The sequence below is a fragment of the Rhyacophila brunnea genome, unplaced genomic scaffold, assembly GCF_057557595.1.
Source record: "Rhyacophila brunnea isolate RB1 unplaced genomic scaffold, BYU_Rbru_1.0 scaffold_14, whole genome shotgun sequence".
Taxonomy (NCBI): domain Eukaryota; kingdom Metazoa; phylum Arthropoda; class Insecta; order Trichoptera; family Rhyacophilidae; genus Rhyacophila; species Rhyacophila brunnea.
The window spans coordinates 37,268,431-37,294,573 of NW_028232796.1; the positions used below are offsets into that span (position 1 = coordinate 37,268,431).

At 34.9% G+C, this 26,143-nt stretch overlaps 1 protein-coding gene across 1 annotated transcript in view; it reads right to left on the bottom strand.

The window, feature by feature from the left end:
* The window catches only part of mAChR-A (muscarinic Acetylcholine Receptor, A-type), a 456,442-nt gene that overhangs the window by 204,568 nt on the left and 225,731 nt on the right, over positions 1–26,143 (bottom strand). Inside the window, exon 3 of the mRNA XM_085941813.1 lies at positions 10,796–10,919. Coding sequence (XP_085797939.1) covers positions 10,796–10,919 — 124 coding nt within the window. The remainder of the gene's footprint in view (positions 1–10,795; positions 10,920–26,143) is intronic.

Here is a 26,143-nt window from a genome sequence, read left to right on the forward strand (position 1 = left end):
TATTGCATACCTTTCACGCACGCTGCATTTAATTGCGTAGTCAAGTATAATGATGCATTTCGCCTACACGATTCAACCCATTCACTGCTGTATTGTATTACAGTTTCGTCATTTGGCTTATGCGTCGGCCTAATATAACGTGGTTGGTCCCAGGTTCGAGTCCTGAGTCTAGAAAAATACACATATTGTTTTTCAATTTGTGTCTGAGTCAGTGTTTGGACCAAATAGGTTAACAAATGACTAATATCCATTTTCCGTAAAAATAAAAATCTGTTAATACAAACCTCCACCCTGTGGAGACTCATAATATGATCTTATTGGGATCGGAATTTGTAAAAAAAATGTGTAAATAAGTTGTTCTTTTAATCTTGTAATTATTTCTGTTATAAAATAAGTGTACAATGGGCCCTAGAATCTAGAAGTAAATCGATAAACGTTTGTTACGACGAATATATTCCGAACAATATTAGGTAACTAGGTAATATTTTTATTAAAAACGCAAAATAAAATTTTTAATTAATTTCTTTCAAAAATACAATTACACTCTTTACGTTTTATTTTTATAAAATGTTTATTATATTTTGTCTAAAATATCGAAACGTTCAAAACAATGAAATGTATTTCGCCTTTATTGTGATCTTCACAAAATAACTGATTCATTTAAAAAAATAAAATTTAAAAATAACGCAATCGTGAGATAAAAAAAGTTTTTCTCTGTGAGAGCAAAAAAAATAAAAAATCTACCTCCGCCGAGGAGCATTATCATACAATAAAAACCCTCAGAATATCTTTAAAATTTCAGGTCGGAAAAAGGTTCTTCTCCGCGAATGTCTGGGAGAACTACGCCAAAAAAACTGTGGATGTTACCAGGGTAAGGGTATTCCGAGGATAGGGTGCCAATTGAATATTTTATGATGCAGACAGACTTGTACTGGAAAATTGTTCTCTTTACCTGTAAATCATGTATTTTTCGTCGGACTTTTTAAGGATACAAAACACACTGTTTTACGTGGAATTTTATTTGAGTTTAATACCGCTGGGAAAGCGGTTGAAAATGAACCAAAAATTTAAATAATTATTTACGTACTCACCTTGTCACTCTGTTGGATTGGTTGCATTGGAGCATGGGGCAATTTCAATTTATTTTAATAGATTGTGAACATTACAAGTGTTTGCAACAATATTGTTACAAAACTCCCACGAAACATTCCCAACCATAATATACCAGTGGCGAATGGTGGAGGTAGGCTGTTAAGATACTCCATAAATAGTGCACACTGAACTTTGTTATTCATACGTATTTGTTTTTATTGAATTAAGACAACAACTTATAGACGGTGTTGGTTAGTTTTCAAAAACAATTAAACCCTGCCTAAAAAAAACTATAATAATTTTGGTATATTTTGGGCGATACGACAAAATTGTACAAAGTTTCTCATTCATATTTCTATGTTTTCGTTAGTTTAAGAATACATTACACATATCGTTAGTTATTTTTTTTAAATTCATTAAGCCCTGCCTAAACTAAACTATAATATATAAAAATTCTATATATATATTTGATTGCATATTTTTAGATATTTTATAGATAGACAAATGAATACGTGTATTAAATAAGGCTCTAAGTACCAAAAAGTAGTATTGCCTGTAGTTATAAAATACCGAGTCATTGCAGTAAAATTTCATGAAGCAGACCTTTTGAAAAATGTAGTTTTACAGTGTGAAGCAATCACGGCAGCTTCTATAATTTTAGGTATTAAGAACTCGCAAGTGTCAACACACAATCGTCAGCTATTTTATATTGAATGCCGTTGACCACTGTAGTGCTACTTACACCATTATAAATAAAACACGCCAACAGACTTACAACGTCGACAGGTTTAATTATTTTGCTGAATTTTTTTGACTTGCTTGAGGCACTTAGACTATAGTTGAAGTTATTGGCGTTGGTATGTAGAACATTTTTCTATAAAAATGTCAGTTTTTGTTTTTTTGGTACTTAGCGCCTTAATTAATACATGTATTCAAGTATTTTTTGAGTATAATCTATTATGGTTTGATTTTCGCAAGGTTTAATTGAATTTTAATAACTAACAAATACTTTCTACATAATATTGTAGTCTTAGTTCAATGAAAATAAATACGTTTGATTAATAAAGTTTAATGTGCACTATTTATGTCGGATCTTAACAGTCTATCCCCACCCTTTGCCACTGGTAAAAATAGTAAGCCTGATTAATATATTCTCATGATTATGTATAAATATGACACGTGTATATTTTTCAGTTGAGTTAGGATTACTTTAGATTAACATTGTCATATAATTTCTTAAAATAATCTGTAAATTGTAGTCGTAGTTCAATAAAAACAAATACGTACGACTAACAAAGTTTAATGTGCACTATTTATGGCCGTTCCTAACAGCCTACCTCCACCCTTCACTACTAATTTTTACAATGTTTTTATTAGGTCGTATCCTTATCTGTCCGGTGGTTGTTTATCCGCTACAAATCTTGCAATCGATTTGACATTTGAAACCTTTAGAATATATTAGAACACGACGCCAATGCATTTTTTTAATACTTTTAGTCATTTTTAAGTAGAATTGAATTCATTTTTAGTTAATTCTGTTTTGTATGAAAAGTTATTTTGGAAGAAATCCGTAATCCAATCTATATGCTAGATTGTAGGTACAATATGCATTTCATCAATCATTTTTTTACGTTTTTATTAGGTCGTATTCTTATTTGTCCAGTAGTTGTTTATTCGGTACAAGTCTTGGAATCGACTTTTAACTAATTTCCCGACAAGCTAGACATTTGAAACTTTTAGAATATATCAGAACACGATGTCAATGCTTTTTTTAAATACTTTTAGCCATCTTTAAGTAGAATTGATTTCATTTTTAGTTAATTTTGTTTTGTATGAAAAGTTATTTCGGAAGAAATCCGTAATCCAATCCACTATTATTGGTTGCTAGGGGTCTGGGGTCCTAGCAACTAAATTAATAATATATATACCTGCGTTACTATGGTAATCGATATGAAATGTCAAAATGACATTTCAGTATTATTTCTATCAAGTACGAATTTTTTTGATCTTTTAAACTAATCAAGTCAAGTTTATATGATTCAACAGAAAATTTAAAAACGTGTATAAAAAGTTCGTTTTATCTTGTAATTATTTACTCATTATTAATATCGTAACTTAATCATTGAAGCGAATTCTTTTTCAGATTTAAAATATTGATCTTCTGCTTTGCAACCTCGCTATGATCCTGCGATGCTGTCATTTACGGAGGACACACCCCTAAAAAAATGTTACGTTGTCCATTCGTATAAATAATGAATGTATTTTTCGTGAAATAATAACCCGAATTCGCAATTACTGAACAATGCGAGTGCCTCTTGTAACGGCTCCAATAACGTTACAAACTAAAAACGAAAGGGGAAAATTTATTACCTAACTTAAGGGAGACTTATTTATATTTCGTGGTAATTATTACAAACGATATTCGGTGAGAGATTTGCAACTGTTACTCACAAAGCATACCTCTGAAACACATCTATCTACTTTATGGATTTTTGTAAGAGCCATTAAAACTCCCATTTTTTTTAAAAGGTTTTTTTTAATATAATGAGGTTTTATTCCGGATCTAGGTACCATCAAATGAAGAATTATTTTTAATACAACAATATACCATGTGACCCAATAACAGTAGTATAGTGCAACAGTAATATTATAGTAGTAGAAGTAAAATAATAAAACAATCTGGCTTTAAGAATACTGAGCTGATATATATAATATAGTGACCTCACGGGAAGAGAACCCATTTCCCCGTTTATTACGTACCATAGCAGGCATAACTTCTAAAATAGACCCATAGATTGCGCGGCCCATTGACTAGACATCGCAAGCGCTATGTAGACAGATTAGGATTTAACATTTAACTCTATATACAGCGGCGTAACTTCGAAAAGAGACTAGACGTTGCAAGCACTATGTAGATGAATCAGGATTTAATTCACAGTTATACAGCCAGTCAGTTTATAGTTCAATTAGTTCTGACCCTTTTGATCATACAGGTCCTATATTTTGAAAGTAAGCACCTTATACTACCGAGATTCGTTTCTAGTGATACGTGTTGTATCTAGTTTTCAAAAATGTGATACCTCCCTGAACTGAACTAATTCTTTGACAAGTTCATCTGGTTATTTGGTCGAGCGAGTCGTCTTATCTTGATAATCTGTTTCCGTATACCGTTAATTAATTTATTAAAACCGGAAGTGTTTCTATTTTATAACTAAAACATACTATAACTGGCGACTAACGTAGGCCCTAAGTGTACTAATTATAAATAATTCTTAACATATATTTTCAAGAAAATAGAATGTTTGAATGTGCCACTTGTTTAATATTATATTCCGTACAAAATTGCATTGTAAAATTTCTTGTGAATTTTCCAGATTCCGTCGTTCACCCCGATACAAATGATTTCTTAAGTGGTGGTTTTAACACACGTCCAGGGCTCGAAATTTACCGGATCTCACCGGAGCGCCGTTCTGGTTCTTATTAAATTATCGCTCCGTCTCGTGGTTAAAATATTTTGACCGTCTGAGCTATGCCATATAACAGAAAATCTAGCACACTTATGTTTGTAAAATACCCATAAAATTTGATAACCATGTTAACATTCTCAGAAAATTTTCAAGCGCTCCGGTTCGTAAAGTTTTCCATTTCGAGTGCGTCACACGTCCATCGCAGTTTACTAAACTGCGATAATAAAATATTTTTATTGAAAGTATACAAAAAATAACATGAAATATCACATTAATACACAATGTAGCAATCATATCATTCAGCATTACATGGGTGACACACTTAATAAGTTTGTCAAAACAAAAAAATTGTCAGAATTTCCTCAATCATAACTTCTTGTAATGTATGGAATGCATTTGTATAAATAAGAAGGACAATCCATAAATCCTTACTCACTCATCGAGTCCGTCACGGAACTCACTACTATCGACACGAGTCTTTCACTTGACGTAGTCAACTATCATTCTACTCGAATCCAGTCTCATTCAGTTCATTAATATAATAATCGCTCGAACACCAATACATCCATACCCACGATCTTTATTATCGTTTTTATCGTATTTTTGTATCGATCAATAAACCCTCCCCTCGAAACCTAAGAACAACCACGACCTTCTATCTCCTCCACCTTATATACCGCCAAACATACATTAAAAAAATCAATGTGTGTACTTATGTAGGCGCGTTAAAAGTTATGCTTCTTTGGCGTAACAAAACAAAAACAAAACTTGTGATAACCTAGATTCTTCGACTAGCTCTTAATTATCTTGTTAAATTACACACTCAAGAAAAGGGACCGCTTATTGAAATGCCGTTGATTTATTTATATACACTTTAACTTATATTACTAAATTATATAATTATTTATCGTTGTTTTTATTTTTAAATTAATAACTGCCTCTATGACGTTTAATAGTTTGTTTACGTAAGTAATTGCAAATGGCTAACAATAATAAATTCGCTGCCTAGCAACGGAACAATTCTAAACTATAATATCATACTGTATAATCGTCACGATTGCAGTATCATACTGTGGCGTAATGGTTGTGCATTGGGCTGGTAACCGAACAATCGTTGGTTCGAATCCAATCGTATGTGTTTTTTTTTTGCGTGATAAAATAAATTATGTGTTACATGTCACACGCAAAAAATACACTTTGATCTAATTTTCCAAACATTCCTAAAGAAGTATAACTTCAAAAATAATTTAAAAAGTGTTTTATGAATAACAAAACAGTTACAATAGCATAATAGCGTAAAATTTAAAAAAAAAAATTCAGAAAGAAAACTGTTGATAATAATAAACACAAATAGAAAGCTAAAAAAACAAGTCTTTGATCAGACAAAAGAGAAGAAAACCTTTTTTTTATATAAAAATGCAACTTGTAGAAATTGTAAGGCGTGAAAGGAAAATCTTTCAGAGTGAAAAATGGCCGGTCTTTAGTAAAGGCTTCCCTTAAGGCACCGCAGGAGGCTGAAAAACAGCCTCTAATCTATCAAGATCAGCCAAGGATTTTGCATATATATATATATATACGTTTATATAATATACCTAATATAAGCGAATATTACAGCAGTTACATCTACGAATGAAAGGGTTAACAAAGTGTCTTTCATTTCATGAATACAGTTAAATCTGTAGTTTTTTTTACGATCCATTAATAAGACAAATCGCACGTTAATATGATCTATGATCTTTATGTTGTAACTACGGTAACCAACTCGCATTTATTTAAGAGGACAGGTCTTTATTTCTAGCATGGTGTTTTTTAGATTTATTTTTACCGAACTCAAGAAAACATCCGGCACCAGACCTTATAAAAATAAAGTAAAAATTGTGTGAACAAAAAGAAATGTTGGAAAGAGTGCTACAAAAAGCTCTCTCATTCAAGATGGCTTTTTAATGAAAAATCTAAGAAAATCGTTCAAATAATGTGTCTCCTATTTCCGTCAAGAAAATATACTCATTGTAGATAAAAATTTACCTTATATTGTTAGGTTCTAATGGATTTAATTTGTATGCTATTCCATTTGAGTCGTTTTTTTCCGACCCGGGTTTCGCCTTTTGGCATCTTCAGGCACTATGTGCACTCACAAAAATTGTAATGATCGTGTTTGTTCCTTCGTTTGCCGCCCCTTAGCAAAACATGATTTGTCTACCGCCATTAGACGTCACTGACCATGATAATATGTTGATAATTCCAAAAATGAGAAAAAAACAGTGCATCATAATAAGTTTACAAAATATTCATAATTATTATCTCCAAAATATAATATAAAATATTTATAAAATATAATTCCTGTGGGTCTATTCTATATAGTATATACAACCAAAATTGGCATGTATAAATGAAGTATAACACATTATAGTGAATACGTAAGTTATATGTTAAGGCTGTTATAAATGTGCCTACTTAATTTAAAAAATATATTGCTTGTCATTTTAGTTTATATATTTTGTCCTAACGTTTTTCCCACAAAGTTAATTTATACACTAGACGGCTATCGGCGGTTATCGATAGTAATTTGTCATATTTATGTATTGAGGTGGTTAATTCTTACAATAATCTAACCGTCTAAAAACAGGGGGGGGCAAACTTTTCAGATGAAGGGCCAAAATTCATGAATTCAAAATTAGCGGCGGGCCGCAAGTAAAATACCTACCATTTTTATAATATGTACACTATGTACACTATGTTATTAAAAAAAAAACAATCTCATGAGAGGAATAGAACTGTTTGGCGTCTTTTAACATTTTTTTAATTTCAGGTGTCAATTTTGTAGTTGAAAAAGGCGTTAAAAGATAAAAACGTGAATCGTTTTCAAAAATTAAATATTGCTCGCGGGCCGCGGTTTTTTCGTGCCTCTAAACTGTCAAAAAGTGCTATGTTTTAACAACCACACTCTTGGCTGTGTTAACTTTTAGAGCGAGATAGACGGTTTTGACAGTTTAGACGGTTAACGTATTGTAACAATTATTATAATACCTCAATACATAAATATGATAAACTATCGTCAATAGCCGTCCATAGACACCTTGCGTGTAGAATAAGCCCACTGGTCTATTAAACTTTCACAAAAGCTTTCTAATCTTTCGATAAAAACTTGCTCAGAATCATTTCGGAACATAAAAAGATAAAGTAAAAAAATCTCATTGTATAGAGAATTCATAGAAATGCATGCATTAATCACACAGAGGCTCCCCTGATATACGACTCGTCAATTTTTCCAACACCTCGTAATATATCTCCTGAGTAATATATATGTAAAAAATAATTTATCATAACAATATCATTATTTGAATTTGATAGATGACTATCAACCACGTTCGAAAGATCAATTTTTCAAGCTATTTATACTCTGAGATATATTATGTTAGAACGTATTAAGTATAAATATTTATCAAAAGCTTTTTATATTTTTTCTAAGAAACTAAATTGAAATATGTATACTATGTGGTAAGTTTTTTTTTTACTATTTTTATGTTTAAAAATCTAATAATAAATTTAATTTATTCTTAAGAAATTTCAAAAGCTTTCTCGATATTCGGATTAAAATGTACGCGCTACAATCCTACGTGGGTCTTGGCCACAGAACAGATAATAAATAGAATACCGATAAGCTATATTCAATACACCGCATCTTGATGCAGGGTTTTGAATGTGAGAGTGTCCTACGAAAATGAAGCACGCATTATGCACGTGCAATAGTATATGTAATACACCAACATTAAATGAGCGTAAATGCATAAACCGAGAGCAGTTTTCGGTATTCGATGTAAAACGTATTCTTGACACGTGTGTAAGTTTAACCCGGATTTTTCCTTACTCGAGTCGGTTACCTGCTATCGCCTTACCCGTTATGTATTTCAGTTCCCATTATTTCTGAGTTCCCTGGTCTTGGTCATCTCCACCATCTGCCTATATCTTCGTCTGTCCCTTCTAGTATAGGACGCTATTTGTCTTTCAATATTCGACACTATTAGTCCATCTCGTACGAGGTCGACCGGCTTTTCGAACGTGTCCGGAAACTTGTACGTATGCAATACGCCGTATCACACTTCACCGTGAAACATTGTATCGGAAATATATGGCCATATATTAACGACCGTCCAACCTCTGTGGGTCGTATAAATACCTAGTACTGACATAAAATTCATGTCTAAATAAAGTTCTAAGCAACACAGTTCTAATAGATTTACAGGAAGCCAGCGGTAAACAAATTTTGAAAATAGCCGATACACTGGAAATATTGGTTAGGTTAGGTTAGTTTTTCATTCTTGAATTAATGAATTTTGCCAAAATCATCTATGAAAATTGAATTAATGTTCATATTGAATGTAATAAAATTGAAAACCGTATAGTATACGATCATCTCTTTCCGATAAGAAAGCTCATGGCAAACTGTGCCACGGTGAAATGTTTTACGTACAATTTACTAACGCTTTCCGAATGTCTGTGTACATTGCCCAGTTATCTAATGCGGTCTAAAATCGAAGATCTCTTCACATAATTTTTGCTGTCCGTATGATTAGCTTCATTATTTTTGTTATATACACACTAGAATCATTTTCATTTTTATAATTTCCCTGTGCTCTTCTCTCCCCGGCACTTTGTATTAGAAAGTAACTTTAAACTCAGTCAGAGCTCACTTTGAGCGTAGCAATCTTAGTCCTGGGTATTTTCTCTTAGGGCATTTTCGGTCAAAAACTGAACTAAATGCTTCACATCGCCAATGTAGGGCTACGTGATATGCTCGATTAAGAGCGGGTGTGGTGCGTGACGGGTTTTGGTTTGGAGGGATTAACTTCAATGGTTCTTCTGGTCTTATATTTTTCACTGTGCGATATGCGCCTCCCGTACAAAGCTTCCAGCTCGTAATTGTATCTCCGTCTCCACCGCAACTGTGTGTCATTTGTGAGTCAGAAGATACTATGCAGCACGCTCCGCTCAAATGAGCCCAACAATATTTTCATACTTTTGGTCGTGCACCAGGTCTCCGAGCCATACATGGCTACTGATCTTATTAGTGTTTTGCACAATATTTATTTCAAGTGTCGGTTCAATACCTTCAATAAACCGAATTCTCATTATTTGTTACCTGCACAGCAATAATTATTCTTTAAATTAATTTTTATTAGTATAAAGAAGTCTAGATACACGACATTTTCGACCCTTTCAAAACCCCTCAAAGTATCATAAGGTCTATCTCACCATCTTGATAAAATGTTATCATAATACCTGAAAATATATTATATACATTTATGTGGAACTAGATTTGTTTCAACTTCATGTATCTTTTCATAATCTATTGCTACACTTTGAATTTAAAAAAATATATATTTTCATTAAAACGTCAAATACAAAGTGAGTTCTCTCTCGTAAGTTATATTTTGACTATTACAAACTAAAACAAAACACATTCTTTGATATTATATAATATCAGTGGCGAAGGGTGGAGTCAGGCTGTTAAGATCCGCCATAAATAGTGCACATTAAACTTTATTAGTCACAAGTATTTCTTTTTATTGAGCTAAGACTACAATTTACAGATGGTGTTGGCTAATTTTTAAAAATAAAATAAATCCTGCCTAAACCAAACCATGATAGTTTTGGTATGCTATCGGCAATCAGAAAAAAATAGTGCACACTTTTTTAATTGATACTTGTTTGTTTTCCTTGCATTAATAATACATATTACACAAATTGTTGGTTGATTTTTTTTAAATCATTAAACCCTGCCTAAACCAAACTATAATAGATAAAAATAATATTATATCTATAAAATATTCAAAGTTATGTATGGTTTAATTCCACAATTTCAGATATTTTATAGATAAACGAGTATTGTTTTACTGTTTTCCATTATGACTTCGTTTCATAGGGTTTATATGATTTTTTTAAACTAATTAGGTAACACCATCTGTAAACAATTGTAGTGTTATTTCAATGGAAAAAATACGTATCACTGACAAAGTTTCGTATGCACTATTTATGTTAGATCTTAACAGCCTACCTCTACCCTTCGCCACTGATATACATGTATAATTTTAGCGATGCTTTCACTACAACTGTCATACCGCCTCGAAAAACACATTTATTTACGTATATTCAACTTGTTAAACTAATAACATGATAATATCACTCGATAAACATTTTTTTTTAAATAGTACAATATAATTAGAAAAATAACTCACTGGTTTCCTATTTTGGTTCCCATGTTGTCCACAGAACTCATCACCGCCCGATTCCAGCCTAAGGCGTCTCCAGTCCTCCTGGTCCGCTCCCATCCCGCCAGGGTGCACTTGCGTCGCTTCGTCGCTGAAACATCAAAGAAATTTAATAAATTATCAGTTGGCAGCACTCAAGCAAACGCTTCTACATGAATGATGATTTGATGTTACTCAGACGAGAAACCTGTACCAGATGATGTTAATAAACCAGTGGGAAACTCGCGATAGTAAACGATTATTGAAAAAAAAATCGGTATGTGTACTTATGTACGCGCGTTAGGAGTTATACTTCTTCGTCGTAACAAAGTAAAATAATCACACACCGCGTTAGTCAAAATTCACATCAACCAAAAATATTCAAACAGTTAGAAAATAGTTTTCACGTAAACTAAATATGTAATACCAAACAAAAGTAACGTACCTATCACACTTTAAAATATTAAGCTTAGTTTTGACAGCTAATCACATATGAAAAGGAGTAGGTACAATTCACAACGCAAAAGAATATTTTTTACCAAGTAAAATAATCCATAGTCCTTATTCTACGGTCACTGGTCGGCTATGATCACATCATTGCGCGAGACGTTATTTTCAGATCTGTCAAATAATAAAGTATGATATAAGATAGAATAGACGTTTTAATAGCCCCATATCAATAAAACCTAGAATAAAGGAGGGCCGCTTATTGGAGTGCCGCTGGTTTATTTGTAGACACTTTAATCACTAAATAAATTATCTAATTATTTCTCGTTGTTTTAATTTTATTTTGGCCAACAATAATAAATTCGCTTCCTAGGCAACGGAACAATTCCTCGTACATATAATAATAAATTCGCTGCCTAGGTAACGTAACAATTCTCAACTATAATTATTATACCGTATAATCGTCATGATTGCATTATCATACCTACCATGGCGTAAAGGCAGTGCGTTCGGCTGATAACCGAACAATCGGATGTTTGAATCCAATCGAACGCGTTTATTTTTTTGTGAAGAAATAAATTATGTGTTACATGTCACACGCCAAAAATACACTCTGTTCTGATTTTCCAAACGCGCCTAAAGAAGTATAACTTCAAAAATATTTCGGTAAAACATGATTCGATCGTAAGAAAACACAGATTACAGGTTGTATTAACAGATTTTTCGTTTACCGAGAAACGGATGTTAGCTACCTAGCTCAACATATTAGGTCCAAATACAGATTGGAAAAAAAACAACATGTTAATTGTTGCCAGAACCGGGATTCGGACCTGGGAACCACGACATTATAAGCCGACACGTTACTCGGCAATCGTGGGCGAATCTCTAATTATTATTACGACGTATTTTCACATTTACAATTAATCAACCTGTTAAAACCCATTAATGAATACTGTACTACGTATAGTGCAAGCTTTAGTTTTGATTTTTTGAGCAAAACAGAAATAGATTTTACCACACATTTTTATATCTAACGGTAAAGTAGGAAGGAATCATTATTTCAATTTTGCCGATAGATTCCAAGGTAAATACAATTTTGGTTTTTTGATATAATTTGTAATCAAACGACGGGAATCAGAGATGATGTATATCGCATCAGTTGAAGTATTGATTTATGGTGGAGAAGGTACAGAAGAAATTCTTGAGACTACTTTACTTGAGGTTGTATGGATACTATCCGTGGCTTTATCCAACTGACTTTCTCTTAGGCATGCTTACATACTGCAGTCTGCAATTTAGAAGAAATTTTTATTTAGCTACGTATTTTTTCGACTTATACGAGGTATAAATGAGAACTCTGTCATTCTGGGCAGTATTGACCTGTGTGTCCCTGATAACTATCTTAGAAATAGAGACCATCAGTTGTTTATTCTCCCAAGGTGCAGAACCAACCTGCCACTGGTAATGCCAATTGGGAGGGCGATAACTATTTTCAACGAAATTGCTTCGGGTGTTGATATATTCCACCTACGTGACAATGAGTTTAGGTGAACGTTGTTTTATAAATTCTTAAAATAGGGTCTGTTTAACTCATCCGGTGTACTTCCTTGTACCTACCTAATTTATCTACTCATCTATCTCTTTTTTTATGTAATACTGTTATATTTATATATCTTTGTTTCTAAATGTCATGTTGTGAACGTCTTAAACTTATAATTTGTAATGTTCACAATATGTTAAAAAAAAAAAAAAAAAATTGAAAAAAAATTGAAATTGAAAATAGGTATTATCTATGAGCCGGATTTTGACAGTTATTTTTGGCTGTATTCAAATTCAGTTTTAACAACAAAATATTAAATTTTGCTCGGGAAACAAATATTTCTGGTGACATGTATCCACAACTCTCCCTCTATTATAATATTTCCCCAATGACAATAAATTGTGTTTTATTTAATTCATCGACACCCTAAGTTACTAATTATCTACGAATAAGAATATAATTATCTAAGAATATTCGATTTGTGAGATTTCGACCATTGCAGTGTACCTAGGTACTGAATATTATATAATTTATCATCCCCAATTTATCCACCTTATCTATCTGTGTTACCACACACATATAAACCCTTGTTCATGAACTGAGCGTCACTAATATTACTTACTTACTATTTCATGTTTATACAATAATTGTAAATGATTCTAATATCATCAACTAGTTCAAACTTAACTCAGCTCTACTCTCCGAGTTGTTTCATTGCGGATCAAACTCTTCTGAGTCATTTCCCTTTTATTTAGATCACGTAACTTTACTTTGAGACCATGACGAATAAACATCACTGAAGAATAACATCCACTGAGTCTCATTACTGATATACATCCTCCACTGGACCACGTGAAGGATCGGGGCCCATCGGTAAGAATTTTCGTTGCCGAAAACATAACACTGGATTTTGTAAGGTGGATTGATTTATTATTTATGACTATATTATATGAAATAATAAATTTAAATTTTTCTTTGATTGTTCGTAATAGTGAATTACAGAAAATTCAAATTTTGATTTTATACAATTTGTATTATCGGCACCACAGAACAGATAATAAATAAAATACCGATAGGCTATGTTCAATACGCCACATGTTGATACAGGGTTTTAAATGTGTGAGTGTCCGACGAAAATAAACCACGCTTTATGCACGTGCAACAATGTGTGTATTACACCAATATTAAATGAGCGTAAATGCATAAACCGAGAACAGTTTTCAGTATTCGACGTATAACGTATTCTTCACACATATTTAAATTTATTCCGTATTCTTGCTTACTCGAGATCGGTTGCCTGCTTCTGCTTGCCCGTTAGGTATTTCAATTCCCATTATTTCTGAGTTCCCTGATCGGCACTGTATTTTTGAGCTAATTATTTTCTTTTTATTTAGTCCGAATGCAATAATAAATTTAATTATCGCAGCGTTTAAAAATTGAATCGGACTTTTCAAGATCTTTCAAGAGTGAACAAGTGCATAAGTCCCGTTGGAAAATTACAGCGAAAGTTGGATTTTGAAAAGGGCATGGTCGAGGGGGCGCGTATTTATGCAGAGAATAAAACTGTCACGACAGACGCCCCGTCGCACCAACTCAACAGTAAAGAACTGGGCAATAGGGTGCCACTGCTTTATTTTAGAAATGGAATTGTCACAAACAGTATATTTAAGTAAAGAAAATTGACAGTTTTGAAGCTCGGATACCTCTCGAATGATTCATAAACAAGCATTGAATGTACACAATTTTACTGTATGGTATGGCATCATTGGACCTATGCCAATAGTTAAACATTTAGGATTTAACATACATAATTTTGAACACTTCTGAGAAAATATTATATAACCTATAGAAAAAATATATTTTGAAAAAAATACGACACCCAGCAGGATTGAACCTGCACATCTCGGGTTTCGCGCCCATGCACATATACCACTATGCTATGGGTATCACCATGCCCCTACATCTTGAAGCGGGCCCCCTACCTATCGCCAAGGTTAAAGGCAGTGTGACGTCTACAGTTGTGTATTCCAAATAGAGTTCGAGGATTTTTTGTATTTTTAAAATATCCACTTGAATTATGGAGTCGTCGAATATCGACAAACGATAATTAAAAATAGCATCGCAGAAGCACATATTTTTAAATCTTAGTATGCTGATAGCGAAATAGCATTTTTTCACTATCAGTGGAATTGTGTGATATATGTTTGGCAAGGGATGGAATCAGAAGTTGCGTGTGTATAAAGAGTACCCTGTATTTATTATCCCTTAACACAAATTACAAATTCAATTTACAGCTTGAATAATACAAAGTTTATAAATTAGATTACGACGATAGTGTTTGTGATAAAAGTTATTTTAACGTTGAAGCGAGAAGCGTGTTATTAAGACGAGCGAATTTAAGGTACTGAGTTCTTGTTGGATTGCCACGTCTGTTTTTATATTGAAAGTAGACAAAGAAAATGCTATCCACAGCGTGGGTAAATTTATTGTTTTTGTTCCCACACTGCGGATTGATTCCTGGGATTTTGTCTGCGAAATTTGATTAAGGTACAAACGTTATCAATCCAACAATGGATTTCTCACGACACAAAGACAGGAATGCACTGTTTACTGGTTCATTCCTTTGGTGCGACAAATGACATCCGACACGTGAGTATTTCTTCGGCCGGTGGAAAACGATCATATATCAGTTCGCACGGCCGTGTTTTGCTGATTATTAAAACATTAAATAAAATATTAAAATATTGTGATTATTAAAATGTTGTAATCTTTAGGTTTTCTTAACTGTCTTAACTGCTATTTACACATTTCACTGGTCTGCGGACTCCTTCCACCCTCACACCCCCCTTCCAGCGATGTGCGGCACGTAGATCACGATGAAAGTAGGTAGAGGTGGTCGCTTGAAGGTCCAATCAGATCTGTCTCGGTGGATGCTGCGGAGGTCTACATCCCGGGACGTCTGCTCTCATGTCCTTGATGACTCTTTTGGTGATAAGCTTTTTGCAATTTGTCCATAGCAGGTAGCTGGAAACTGCGGCAATGATGACGATAATCAAGGCAAGCGTTGCCCACGACAGTTGGCCTGTCGACGTGTCGTTGGCAATTGCTCCGCCCGACGCAGTCTGTGCGACGATTATCTCTTCCTTTGTCTGTTGTGCACCCATTTTCGTATGCTGGTGTCTCCTGGTGATGCTGATGGTAAAATACTGAATAATCCTGTTGAGTTATCCGCATTTATTGTGAATAAATTGTTTATGCCTGCATTTTATGTATTGCGTACGCCACTGACCTACATTCTAGGTCGATGTGTGTCCTTGCATTTGCTAACGTTGCTGTTTTGAAATCGGAAACTCCGCGTGCTGTTTTGAAACACGACCCCGATTGCTTTGTTTGGCTCGTGCCTGATGTTGTTAACCGATATTTGCTCCACTGGCCTAGAGACGGTCTGGAAAATGGACACGTCTGCCGTATCGAGTAACACGAGCTCTCACGGTGTCAGGTTTTTTCTCAGGCTGTTCCATTGTTTTATTTTCCTTGAGAATGTACGCTGGTTTTCTTGAAGTGGTATTGAGTTGCAATTTGAAACTTGCTTCGGTTTGCTTTAGGTTTTTCCTTGTTTTGCGTTTTGTGTATACTGAATGAACATGTACATGGCACTTTAATGAATTGGGGCAAATGAATGTAGGTACGTACATTGCTGGTAGAATCAATGTTGAGACTTGTATTTGATATGGATCCGGGTAAACTTGAGGAGTCAATGGAAACATTTTGCGTTTGGGTTTTCCAACTTGCGATGTCCGCAGAAGTGAGGAAAAGAGCGTCTTAGCTGTGAGTGAGTTTCACAGGGCCAAGAGGGCTGCTCTGTTAGAACATATCTTCTGTATGTGAATAACAGGAAGCAGTGGGGGTAGTTCAAGAAAGAACAAAAATTGAACTACTGAGCGGTTTGCAAAAATGTTTGATTGAATGAGAAGTCTAGGGTTGTGGAAATATCAAAAGTCGCCTAAGCCAATTACTCATCGTCAGAAAACTATCTATTGTTTAGAATAGCTTCTTCGAGTAAAATTGCCTTAGGGATGAAAGTCGGGTTGGATTCTAGGTTTGCCAATGAATTTAAATGCGTGGGTTTGTACTATGTTAATTGCGTATGTACGTGTGTAGGAAAAAACCTTAAACTTGCCTGGGCGAAGTTAGCATCCCGTCTGCGCACACCAACCGGCGGGCGACGGTGGCCAAAGCGGGCTGCCTTGGGCTCTCCGTCGTGACGCTGGTGGTGTTTGGTCCAGCTGCTGGCGGCACCGGAACTGCCTCCTCCTGATTTGCTGAGGAGTCCACAGGGCTCCGGTGATTCGGCTGCGCTGGCAGCTGGATGAACGTGGATGACGGGCGCAAGGATGTGGATCCTTGGCTGCTTGGTGTGTGTTGTCTCGTGCTGCTACACGTCGTAGTCCGGCGACCAGTCGTTCCAACCTGGCGATTATCACCTGGTGGAAGTTGACAGCTCCTGATGACGACCAAGTTGGGTTGTCGGAGTCATCAGGCGAGCTGGGTCTGATGATGCTGCAGTCAGGACTCTCCGGGGCTCCAAGTCTGATGGGGCCGCTGTCGGAACTGTCCTGTGACGTTGATGAGCAGCTATCATCGGGCCAAGGTGATGAAATCGGTGATGCGACTGGTGAGTCTTGGTGCGCTGTCGTCGTCGATGTTTGGTACCCAGATGCGGTGTCCTCTTCCATGGTGCTGGATGTGGCAGCGGATGCCCTGGTACTGTACATCGTGACGTTGACAGGTCACGGAGTGATGTGGAGATCGAACTCGGTGACTTAACGCAAAGACGGCGTTGTAGTTGAACGCGGCGGGTTCTCGCTCCAACGAAAAAATAACTTTCTCACAAACACAGTAAAATGGTAATTAACAAAAAATTAAACCAAGTCTGTAAAATGAAAATGAATGAATTGAATTTTACTTTACGGGTCACCACTGTTGCACGTGGTGGGTGACGTAAGGTCGGTTGATTTTTTCTCGGGGTCACCACTTTGGCAAGGGATGGAATCAGAAGTTGCGTGTGTATAAAGAGTACCCTGTATTTATTATCCCTTAACACAAATTACAAATTCAATTTACAGCTTGAATAATACAAAGTTTATACATTAGATTACGACGATAGTGTTTGTGATAAAAGTTATTTTAACGTTGAAGCGAGAAGCGTGTTATTAAGACGAGCGAATTTAAGGTACTGAGTTCTTGTTGGATTGCCACGTCTGTTTTTATATTGAAAGTAGACAAAGAAAATGCTATCCACAGCGTGGGTAAATTTATTGTTTTTGTTCCCACACTGCGGATTGATTCCTGGGATTTTGTCTGCGAAATTTGATTAAGGTACAAACGTTATCAATCCAACAATGGATTTCTCACGACACAAAGACAGGAATGCACTGTTTACTGGTTCATTCCTGTGGTGCGACAAATGACATCCGACACGTGAGTATTTCTTCGGCCGGTGGAAAACGATCATATATCAGTTCGCACGGCCGTGTTTTGCTGATTATTAAAACATTAAATAAAATATTAAAATATTGTGATTATTAAAATGTTGTAATCTTTAGGTTTTCTTAACTGTCTTAACTGCTATTTACACATTTCACTGGTCTGCGGACTCCTTCCACCCTCATATGTTTATCTCACTTGGCTGGTCGATCCGTCACGCTGGGCCCCTAGGTTAAAGCCCTGCCCCATGGGTATCATACTTAATTGCGACAAATTTTCACTAATGGCTCTTAATACTCTCTGAAGCGCTTTCCAAATTAAGTTACTATTAAAATCAAAGAGTTAAATTAGAGTTAAACTATGTATGTTCAATAATTAGAATGTTAAATTCTTAAATCTTGTGAATTATTCGTTAAATAAAAAATACGTAATTTAGGATTTCATTTATAAATATAAATAATTCTTTAGGTTATTTGTGTCCCTAGATTTCAAAATCAGCCAAGTCCACATTTAGGTATTTTTGACTTTTTTGTGAATTGTTGAATAACTACTGCTTTCTAACATTTCTGCATGTGGAAATGTGGAACTTTTGTAATTTAAATATCCTATAATCGAAATAATATAAACTTTCACGCTAGTGACTGTGTACTTGAGAAAACAAAAAGCTGTTTTTTCTCCTATTCATCCATTATGGACTTGGCTGATTTTGAAATCTAGCGACACATTTATCGACAGCTGTTTCGGTTATAACACCATTAGCTAGACTACAAAAATAAAATACTTATCAACGCTCAAGTATAAAACTCAATATAATGAGGCGAGATGATCTCTCTCTCTCAATTTGGGACTATTCATGAATAATATTTGCCTACTTGGAAACGGTATTAATTCAAAACAATTAATATTTTACTTTCGTTCAGTTTATTTAATATTATTGCCGTGAATACATGCCTTTTTATGTTCTAGTGTATTGCCATTATAAAAATTACAGCTTACATTTAATAAAGTATGCAGGTATATGATTAGTTCTATTTTAAACAAAACGACGCCACATCCCATTCAAACCATGTAACAGTCACTTTTTTGCGTTCGAAGTTTAATAATCGTAATAAACAATCAAGAAAATTGACAATGGGTCATTTTATTTGGCTGAAACAATCAATTTTCCGTCTGTCATGAAAATTATATGTTTTCGTCTTCTTTTAGGTACTCATTTCACTCATCGTCAAACTATTATCCTAAAGTCGCAGCCTACTGTATGATAATAACGATAAACCAAGCCTCAGTAGAACTGGAATTCAGACCTTTCTTTTCTCTCACTCCTGAGACATACCGTGAATATTTCAATACAAATCGAGTCATACGACAAGGTCACGTGGATTTTCTCAAGTTTAATTTAAAACGACAGTTATTTCCCGGGTCTTTCTGTATATTAAGGTATCCAAAATTTTCTATATTTCCTCAGTTAGAAGCAGTCTAGTTGAAGTATGGTAGGTATTATGGTGGAGAAGAATCAGAATAAACTCTTGAGACTTTTTTACTTTTGGCTGCATGAATTCTATCCGTAGCTTTATCGAACTGACTTTCTCTTAGGTATGCTACATAATGTAGTCAAAAGGCCGGAACAAATCTATATTTGGCTACAAATAAACGTATACGTAGTGTTAATGTGAACTCTGCCATTCCTGATAGTCTCGACCAACCTATGTGTCTCTGACAACTATCTTATAAATCGAGAATATCAGTTATTTGTTATCTCAAAGACTTCTGCAGAACTTTCCTGCCATTTGTAATGCCGATTGAACGGATAATATCGCTTTAGATATTGATATATTCCACCTACGTGAGGACGTGTAAAGTAGACGTTGTTTTATAAATTATTAAAATAAAGTCTACTTAGCTCATTCGGCAAACTTTCATGTAGGTACTTCATAATTTTTGTATTTTACTTTTTTTCTAATATTTTTTAATACTGTTTGAATAATATTTCTTTGTTTTTCGCGTATTGTTGTGAACATCTTGAATTTGTAATTTGTAACCTCTACTGTGCCCTCTAATGCACGTATTGGATCATACCAAAGAGATGACGTAGCGGTCGGACATTTCGGACATGGCTCAAGGGATGGTAGAGGGAACATGCTTGTGGAGTTTGCTGAAACCAACAATCTTCACATCATGAATTCCTTTTTTCAACATAAACCTACACGTAAATGGACGTGGAGAAGCCCGACAGGAAGGACCAGCGAAATCGATTACATCCTCACTGACAGAAAATATACATTTTTAAACTGTAAGGTGATCAATCAGTTTAACACCGGCAGTGATCACCGGATGGTGAGATGTAAGATAAGATTGAACGTCAAATCAGAAAGATCCAAACTGCAGAAGAAGTCAAATGCTCGCGTATACCTGCAGAACAACACTGAATTCCAAAATGAACTCACAAATGCACTATCGGCTTTCTTAGATGAGAACGAAACCGTTTCCCTATCCAACGCGGAGGATATAACGAATATTATTCTACAATGTGCAGAAAAAACAGGCGTAAAAAGCTCAGAAGTTAAACCTTCCACCAAGCTTTCGAAGGCAACATTGAATCTTATGGAGCAGAGAAGGAAAACCAAGAGCAATAGACAGGCACAAAATGATATGGAGTTTTCATTACTTTGCAAAACCCTCCGAAGGAAGATTAGAGAAGACCTTCGTAAATTCAATGTAAACCTCATACAAGCAATTGTGAAAGCAGGCAGAAGTTTAAACAAAAACAAGCAATGCTTGTCGATAGGAAAACGTCAAATCACAGCACTAAAAGGAAAAGATGGTTCTATCGTCAGAAATTGGGAACACTTGTTAAGCCGAGTTGAAGAGTTCTACAGCGATCTCTACAGTGATGACACTGACAATACGACTATAGACTTAGATCTTCAGAGAAATGGAAATTCGGAAGACCATACTCCCGAAATTACATCCTGGGAAGTAACCCATGCTTTAAATTACATGAAAAGTGGGAAAGCCCCCGGGGAAGACGGTTTAACGATAGATATCTTCAAAAAAGCAGGAAAGGATGCAAATGAAGTACTTGCACAATTGTTCACAGCCTGCATATGCAAAGAGGATGTCCCAGAGGTATGAAAAAATGCCAGCATTGTCATTCTTTACAAAAAAGGTGACAGAGAAGACCTAGCAAATTATCGTCCAATAAGTCTACTCCCTATTCTCTACAAGACGTTCACAAAAATTCTCTCAAACCGTCTGCAAAATGTACTAGACGAGAACCAACCGAGAGAACAAGCCGGATTTAGAGGAGGATACAGCACTATGGACCATATCCAAGTCGTCAGAGAAATCATAGAGCGGTACCAGGAATACAAACTGCCACTATGCATGGGTTTTATAGACTATGAGAAGGCGTTTGATTCGATAAAAAAATGTTCAATACTCGACGCACTCAGAAAACAAGGAATCCCTGGACGCTATATAAATATTTTCAATAATATATACAGTAGCGCAACAGCATCTGTAAATCTCCATAAACCATCGCGCAGATTTCCTATCAGCAAAGGAGTCCGACAAGGTGATACAATCTCACCTAAACTATTTACAGCTACCCTTGAAGACTTATTCAGGCAACTTGACTGGAATGACAAAGGGATCCCCATAAATGGAGAATACCTGAGTCATCTGCGCTTTGCCGATGACATAGTAATTTTCTCGCAAGACTCAGAAGACCTCCAAAGCAGAATGCAGGAACTCGCTGAAGTAAGCAACAAAGTAGGTTTGAAAATAAATGTAACAAAGACGAAAGTCATGTTCAACTGCTTTGCAGGCCAAAAAGAGATCCTCATCAATGGCACTCAGCTCGAACAGGTGAAAAGCTACATCTATCTCGGACAACAAGTATCTATAGATGGATGTATATTTGATGAAATTGTTCGCAGAGTAAAGCTAGGCTGGAGTGCTTTTGGCCGCCTGAATAATGTCTTCAAAAGTGACCTTCCACTGTGCCTAAAGCGCAAAGTGTTCAACCAGTGTGTGCTTCCCGTGATGACATATGCGTGTGAAACATGGACCCTAAGTAAAAGAGAGATCCAGAAACTTAGAGTAGCACAACGTGGTATGGAGAGGTGTATGCTGGGCATAACGCGAAAGGACAAAAAGAGGAATGAGTGGATAAGGAAGCAGACAAGGGTTTGCGATGTAATAGAGTTTATTAAAAGCCTTAAATGGAGATGGGCTGGACACATAGCTCGAAGAAGAGACAATCGTTGGACAAATCTAGTCATCCAGTGGTATCCAAGAAGTACAAAACGTCCACAAGGTAGACCTAGAGGCCGCTGGATCGATGAAATGATAAAGTTCTGGGGAAGTACGTGGCAACGCAATGCACAGGACCGAGAGAAGTGGAAGCAACTTGAAGAGGCCTTCATCCAGCAGTGGATAGATTCAGGCTGATGATGATGATGATGATGACTGTGTGTAAATTAATTAATTTGAATTTGAATAATCAACGATAAACCAAGAGACAGTATCATATCGTAAAAGGGAACATAACATATAGGAATATTGAACATACATAACTTCAAAACACCTCAGATATATACATTAAAAAATCATATTTGAAAAAAAATACAATAACGCAATTCGACAAGCATTTTATGTTTGACATACTAGTTTAAATCGTCGTAATTAGATAGGAGGCTAGTAGCATAATTAGTAAATGCACATATTGGCGCGACAACAATGGTTATACGGGTTAAAATCCCGTCAAGTTTCGTATTTTTTTCAAAAATGTTTTTTTCTAGTGGGTATATATCTGACGTGTTTTCAAGTTATATGTTCAATAATATATGGGAATGTTACATTCTCAAATTCTTGTGAATTATTCATTGAATAAAAGGATATATAGGAATATGTTTAATATATTACAACATTTTAGTTTCGGGATGTTAATAAACTTCAGCAGAGGGATTTCTATAATATATATTGGATACTATAAATAAATCAATCAAGTACTTATATGTATTAAGATTTTCTAAAGTACTTTTATAAGGGTAGGTACCTGCTTACTACCCAAAGTATAAAAATACATTATAATGCTGCTTTTAAGTCCAAGAGGCTGTCGCGATATCCTTTAATACACTACAAACCCATAAAAAAGTATGATTAATATTTTAGCAACCACCCCCTATAAATATAATACACATTATAATATAGGCACATATTATATTTCACTATGCGTGCCTGCTTGAGATATTTCTTATAAATACCGGGCAAAAAGCTTTTTACGCGCACTTTGAGAGGGAGCTTTCGCAGCAATGTTTTAGCTTTAAGGTTACCCTACCCTTACTACCTTGCATAATAAACAACGACAAACTTTCGCGGGATTCCCGTCTACGCTGTTTTTACGTCTTTCATTGAAAAAACCATAGCGGGTGGGTTAGCAGAATGTTCAGCTTCTTTTTTCTACGCAAACTACTTGAGTTATTAAACTTGTGGTAGGAGTTTTTTTGTTTTACCAGGAAATTTTGCCGTTCAACCTTCATTTGCAGAAAATTGTTGAAATAACAAATACATGGTTTTAAAAAATATTAGAATATATATATATATATATACGAGTATTATAACTATAATTCGAATCCTGGATCTGGCAAGTACACATATTGTTTTTCAATTTGTTTGTGAGTCGGAGTATGGACCTAATAGGTTGAGCAAGTGGCTGACATCTATTTCTCGTAGAAAAACAAAATCTGTTAATACAAACCTCTACTCTGTGGAGGCCCATATGATTCTATTATTTTTGTAACAAAGGGTGTCTATTGAATGTAATGTAGACTGTAGTAGATAACTGAAAAAATTTAAACAAACTTATTTACACGACTTGAATTAGAATTTTTTTCATCTACAGTATTTTACTGAACAAAAAATATTATAATAGAAATTATACAAAAAAAGATAACAAGCACTAAGTAAGATATTAAAAAGGCAATGCCAGCCGTAATTCAAACACGGGCTAGAAAGTTATACTATTTATTATACTGTTGTCCGGCTAGAAAATTCTACTGCCATAATTATTATAGTTGTACGTTTTCACCGTCCAGCGCGTCTAAATGAATATATTATATATTTACAAAAACCGGAGTGCCCGTTAGTCTTAAATACCTACATCATCAGATCACGTGATACTATGACAATAGTTTTGACCAGTGTGTGTACCTATGTGTTTTATGCGTGAAATCTTTTAAATGACTTGTAGCCTTTTTTGATAGTCTATTAATGTTAATATTGGCTTTTTAATACTCACTGAAGCGCTTTCTAAATTATTGAGCTACTTATTTGCGATCGGCTTTTGTATTTGAAATCAAAGTAGGTGTTACTTGCATTACTAACCGACGTCACGGATGACTCCGATAATAGTTAAAAATGTGTAATAATTAAGTATGACACCTTTAGCATAGTGGAATATGTGCGTGGGCGCAATGCCCGAGAGATGCAGGTTCAATTTCTGTGGGGTGGGGTTTTCAAAAAGATTTTTTCTATTGGTTGCAATATATTTTCTCAGAAATGTTTTCAAAATGATGTATGTTTAATAATTAGAATTTTACATTCTTATGTCTTGTGAATTATTCGTTAAATAAAAAAAATAGTTAACTATGGGTATATGAAAAATAAGTGGAAAGGGTTTTTTGGAAGAGACAGTAACCGTGACAAAATCATAACGTAAAACGCTGCAGTTTAGTCGTGTATTTTTGTATTTATATATAAGTACTGTAGAATAGATTTTATAAAATATTAAATAGAAAAATAGTACACTTTTGGGCCACCCGTCACGCATAGCCAAGAACTTTTCCCCAGCTTTTGAAGCTTTCAATGTCCCAAAAATTTATCGGCTGAAAACGGGCGAAGGCTCTATGTAATAAAAAATATAAAAAAAATAATCAAACCCTCAAATACTCTCGGCTGTTATTCTTAATTTTATGTTCTTTCTTTCCGATATTTTCCTATATGAACATTTCCACATATTTTCTGGATTCCTAATAACATAGATGTATGAACACAGTCTTCGTTTTGTATCAGGGACGCAGAAATATTAGGTAGAATTTCACACAGCGTTGAACTAATTCTTTATTACTATAAAAGATAATATGTAACCCACGAAATACGTATTGGAAAACTATCAAAAAGCCAATTCCTTTTAATATCGCAGTATCAAAGATATTATTTTTCATCTGGTTATATATTATAATATACTATAGCGCAGAGTTTCTGACTGGCGTTTTAATCAGGAGTGCATCAAGGTGAACAAAGAAGTAAAAGGCATAATATTTTTTTAAGCAAAACTTTGTGAAATTGAAAGTGTTATATAACCAATATTGTAAATTAAAACCTCGTTTAGAGGACAGTCCAAAAATGTATTATAAATACTGATTAAGCCAATTATGATCGCACTAATCCCAATATTTTCTTCCTACCTATAATCCAAATTATTGTCGTTGTCCAGGCAACAGTTGATCATGATTAATAAACAGTTAGTTACATCAAGACAGTGATAGCGTCGATTCAAATCGCGAATCTCATTACGAACTCATACAGGGCGACTCAAAAGTGACGGTTCAACCGTGTTGAATATAGACCGCCACGCGTCACTGCAGTAATCATTCAGTTGCGAGTTACAGTAAGACCGCTTCGTCAATTTCTGTAATTCAACCAATCACAAATGCATCACCCACTAAATTTCACAATCTACATATAGAAAGTTCCGCTTGAAAATGTAAAAGTGAGAGTGCTATATGAAATAATAAGCAATAAGTGTGTGCGTCAGGACCCGGGAGTCAAAAGAGCGCCTCAATACCCAGCAGTCCGGA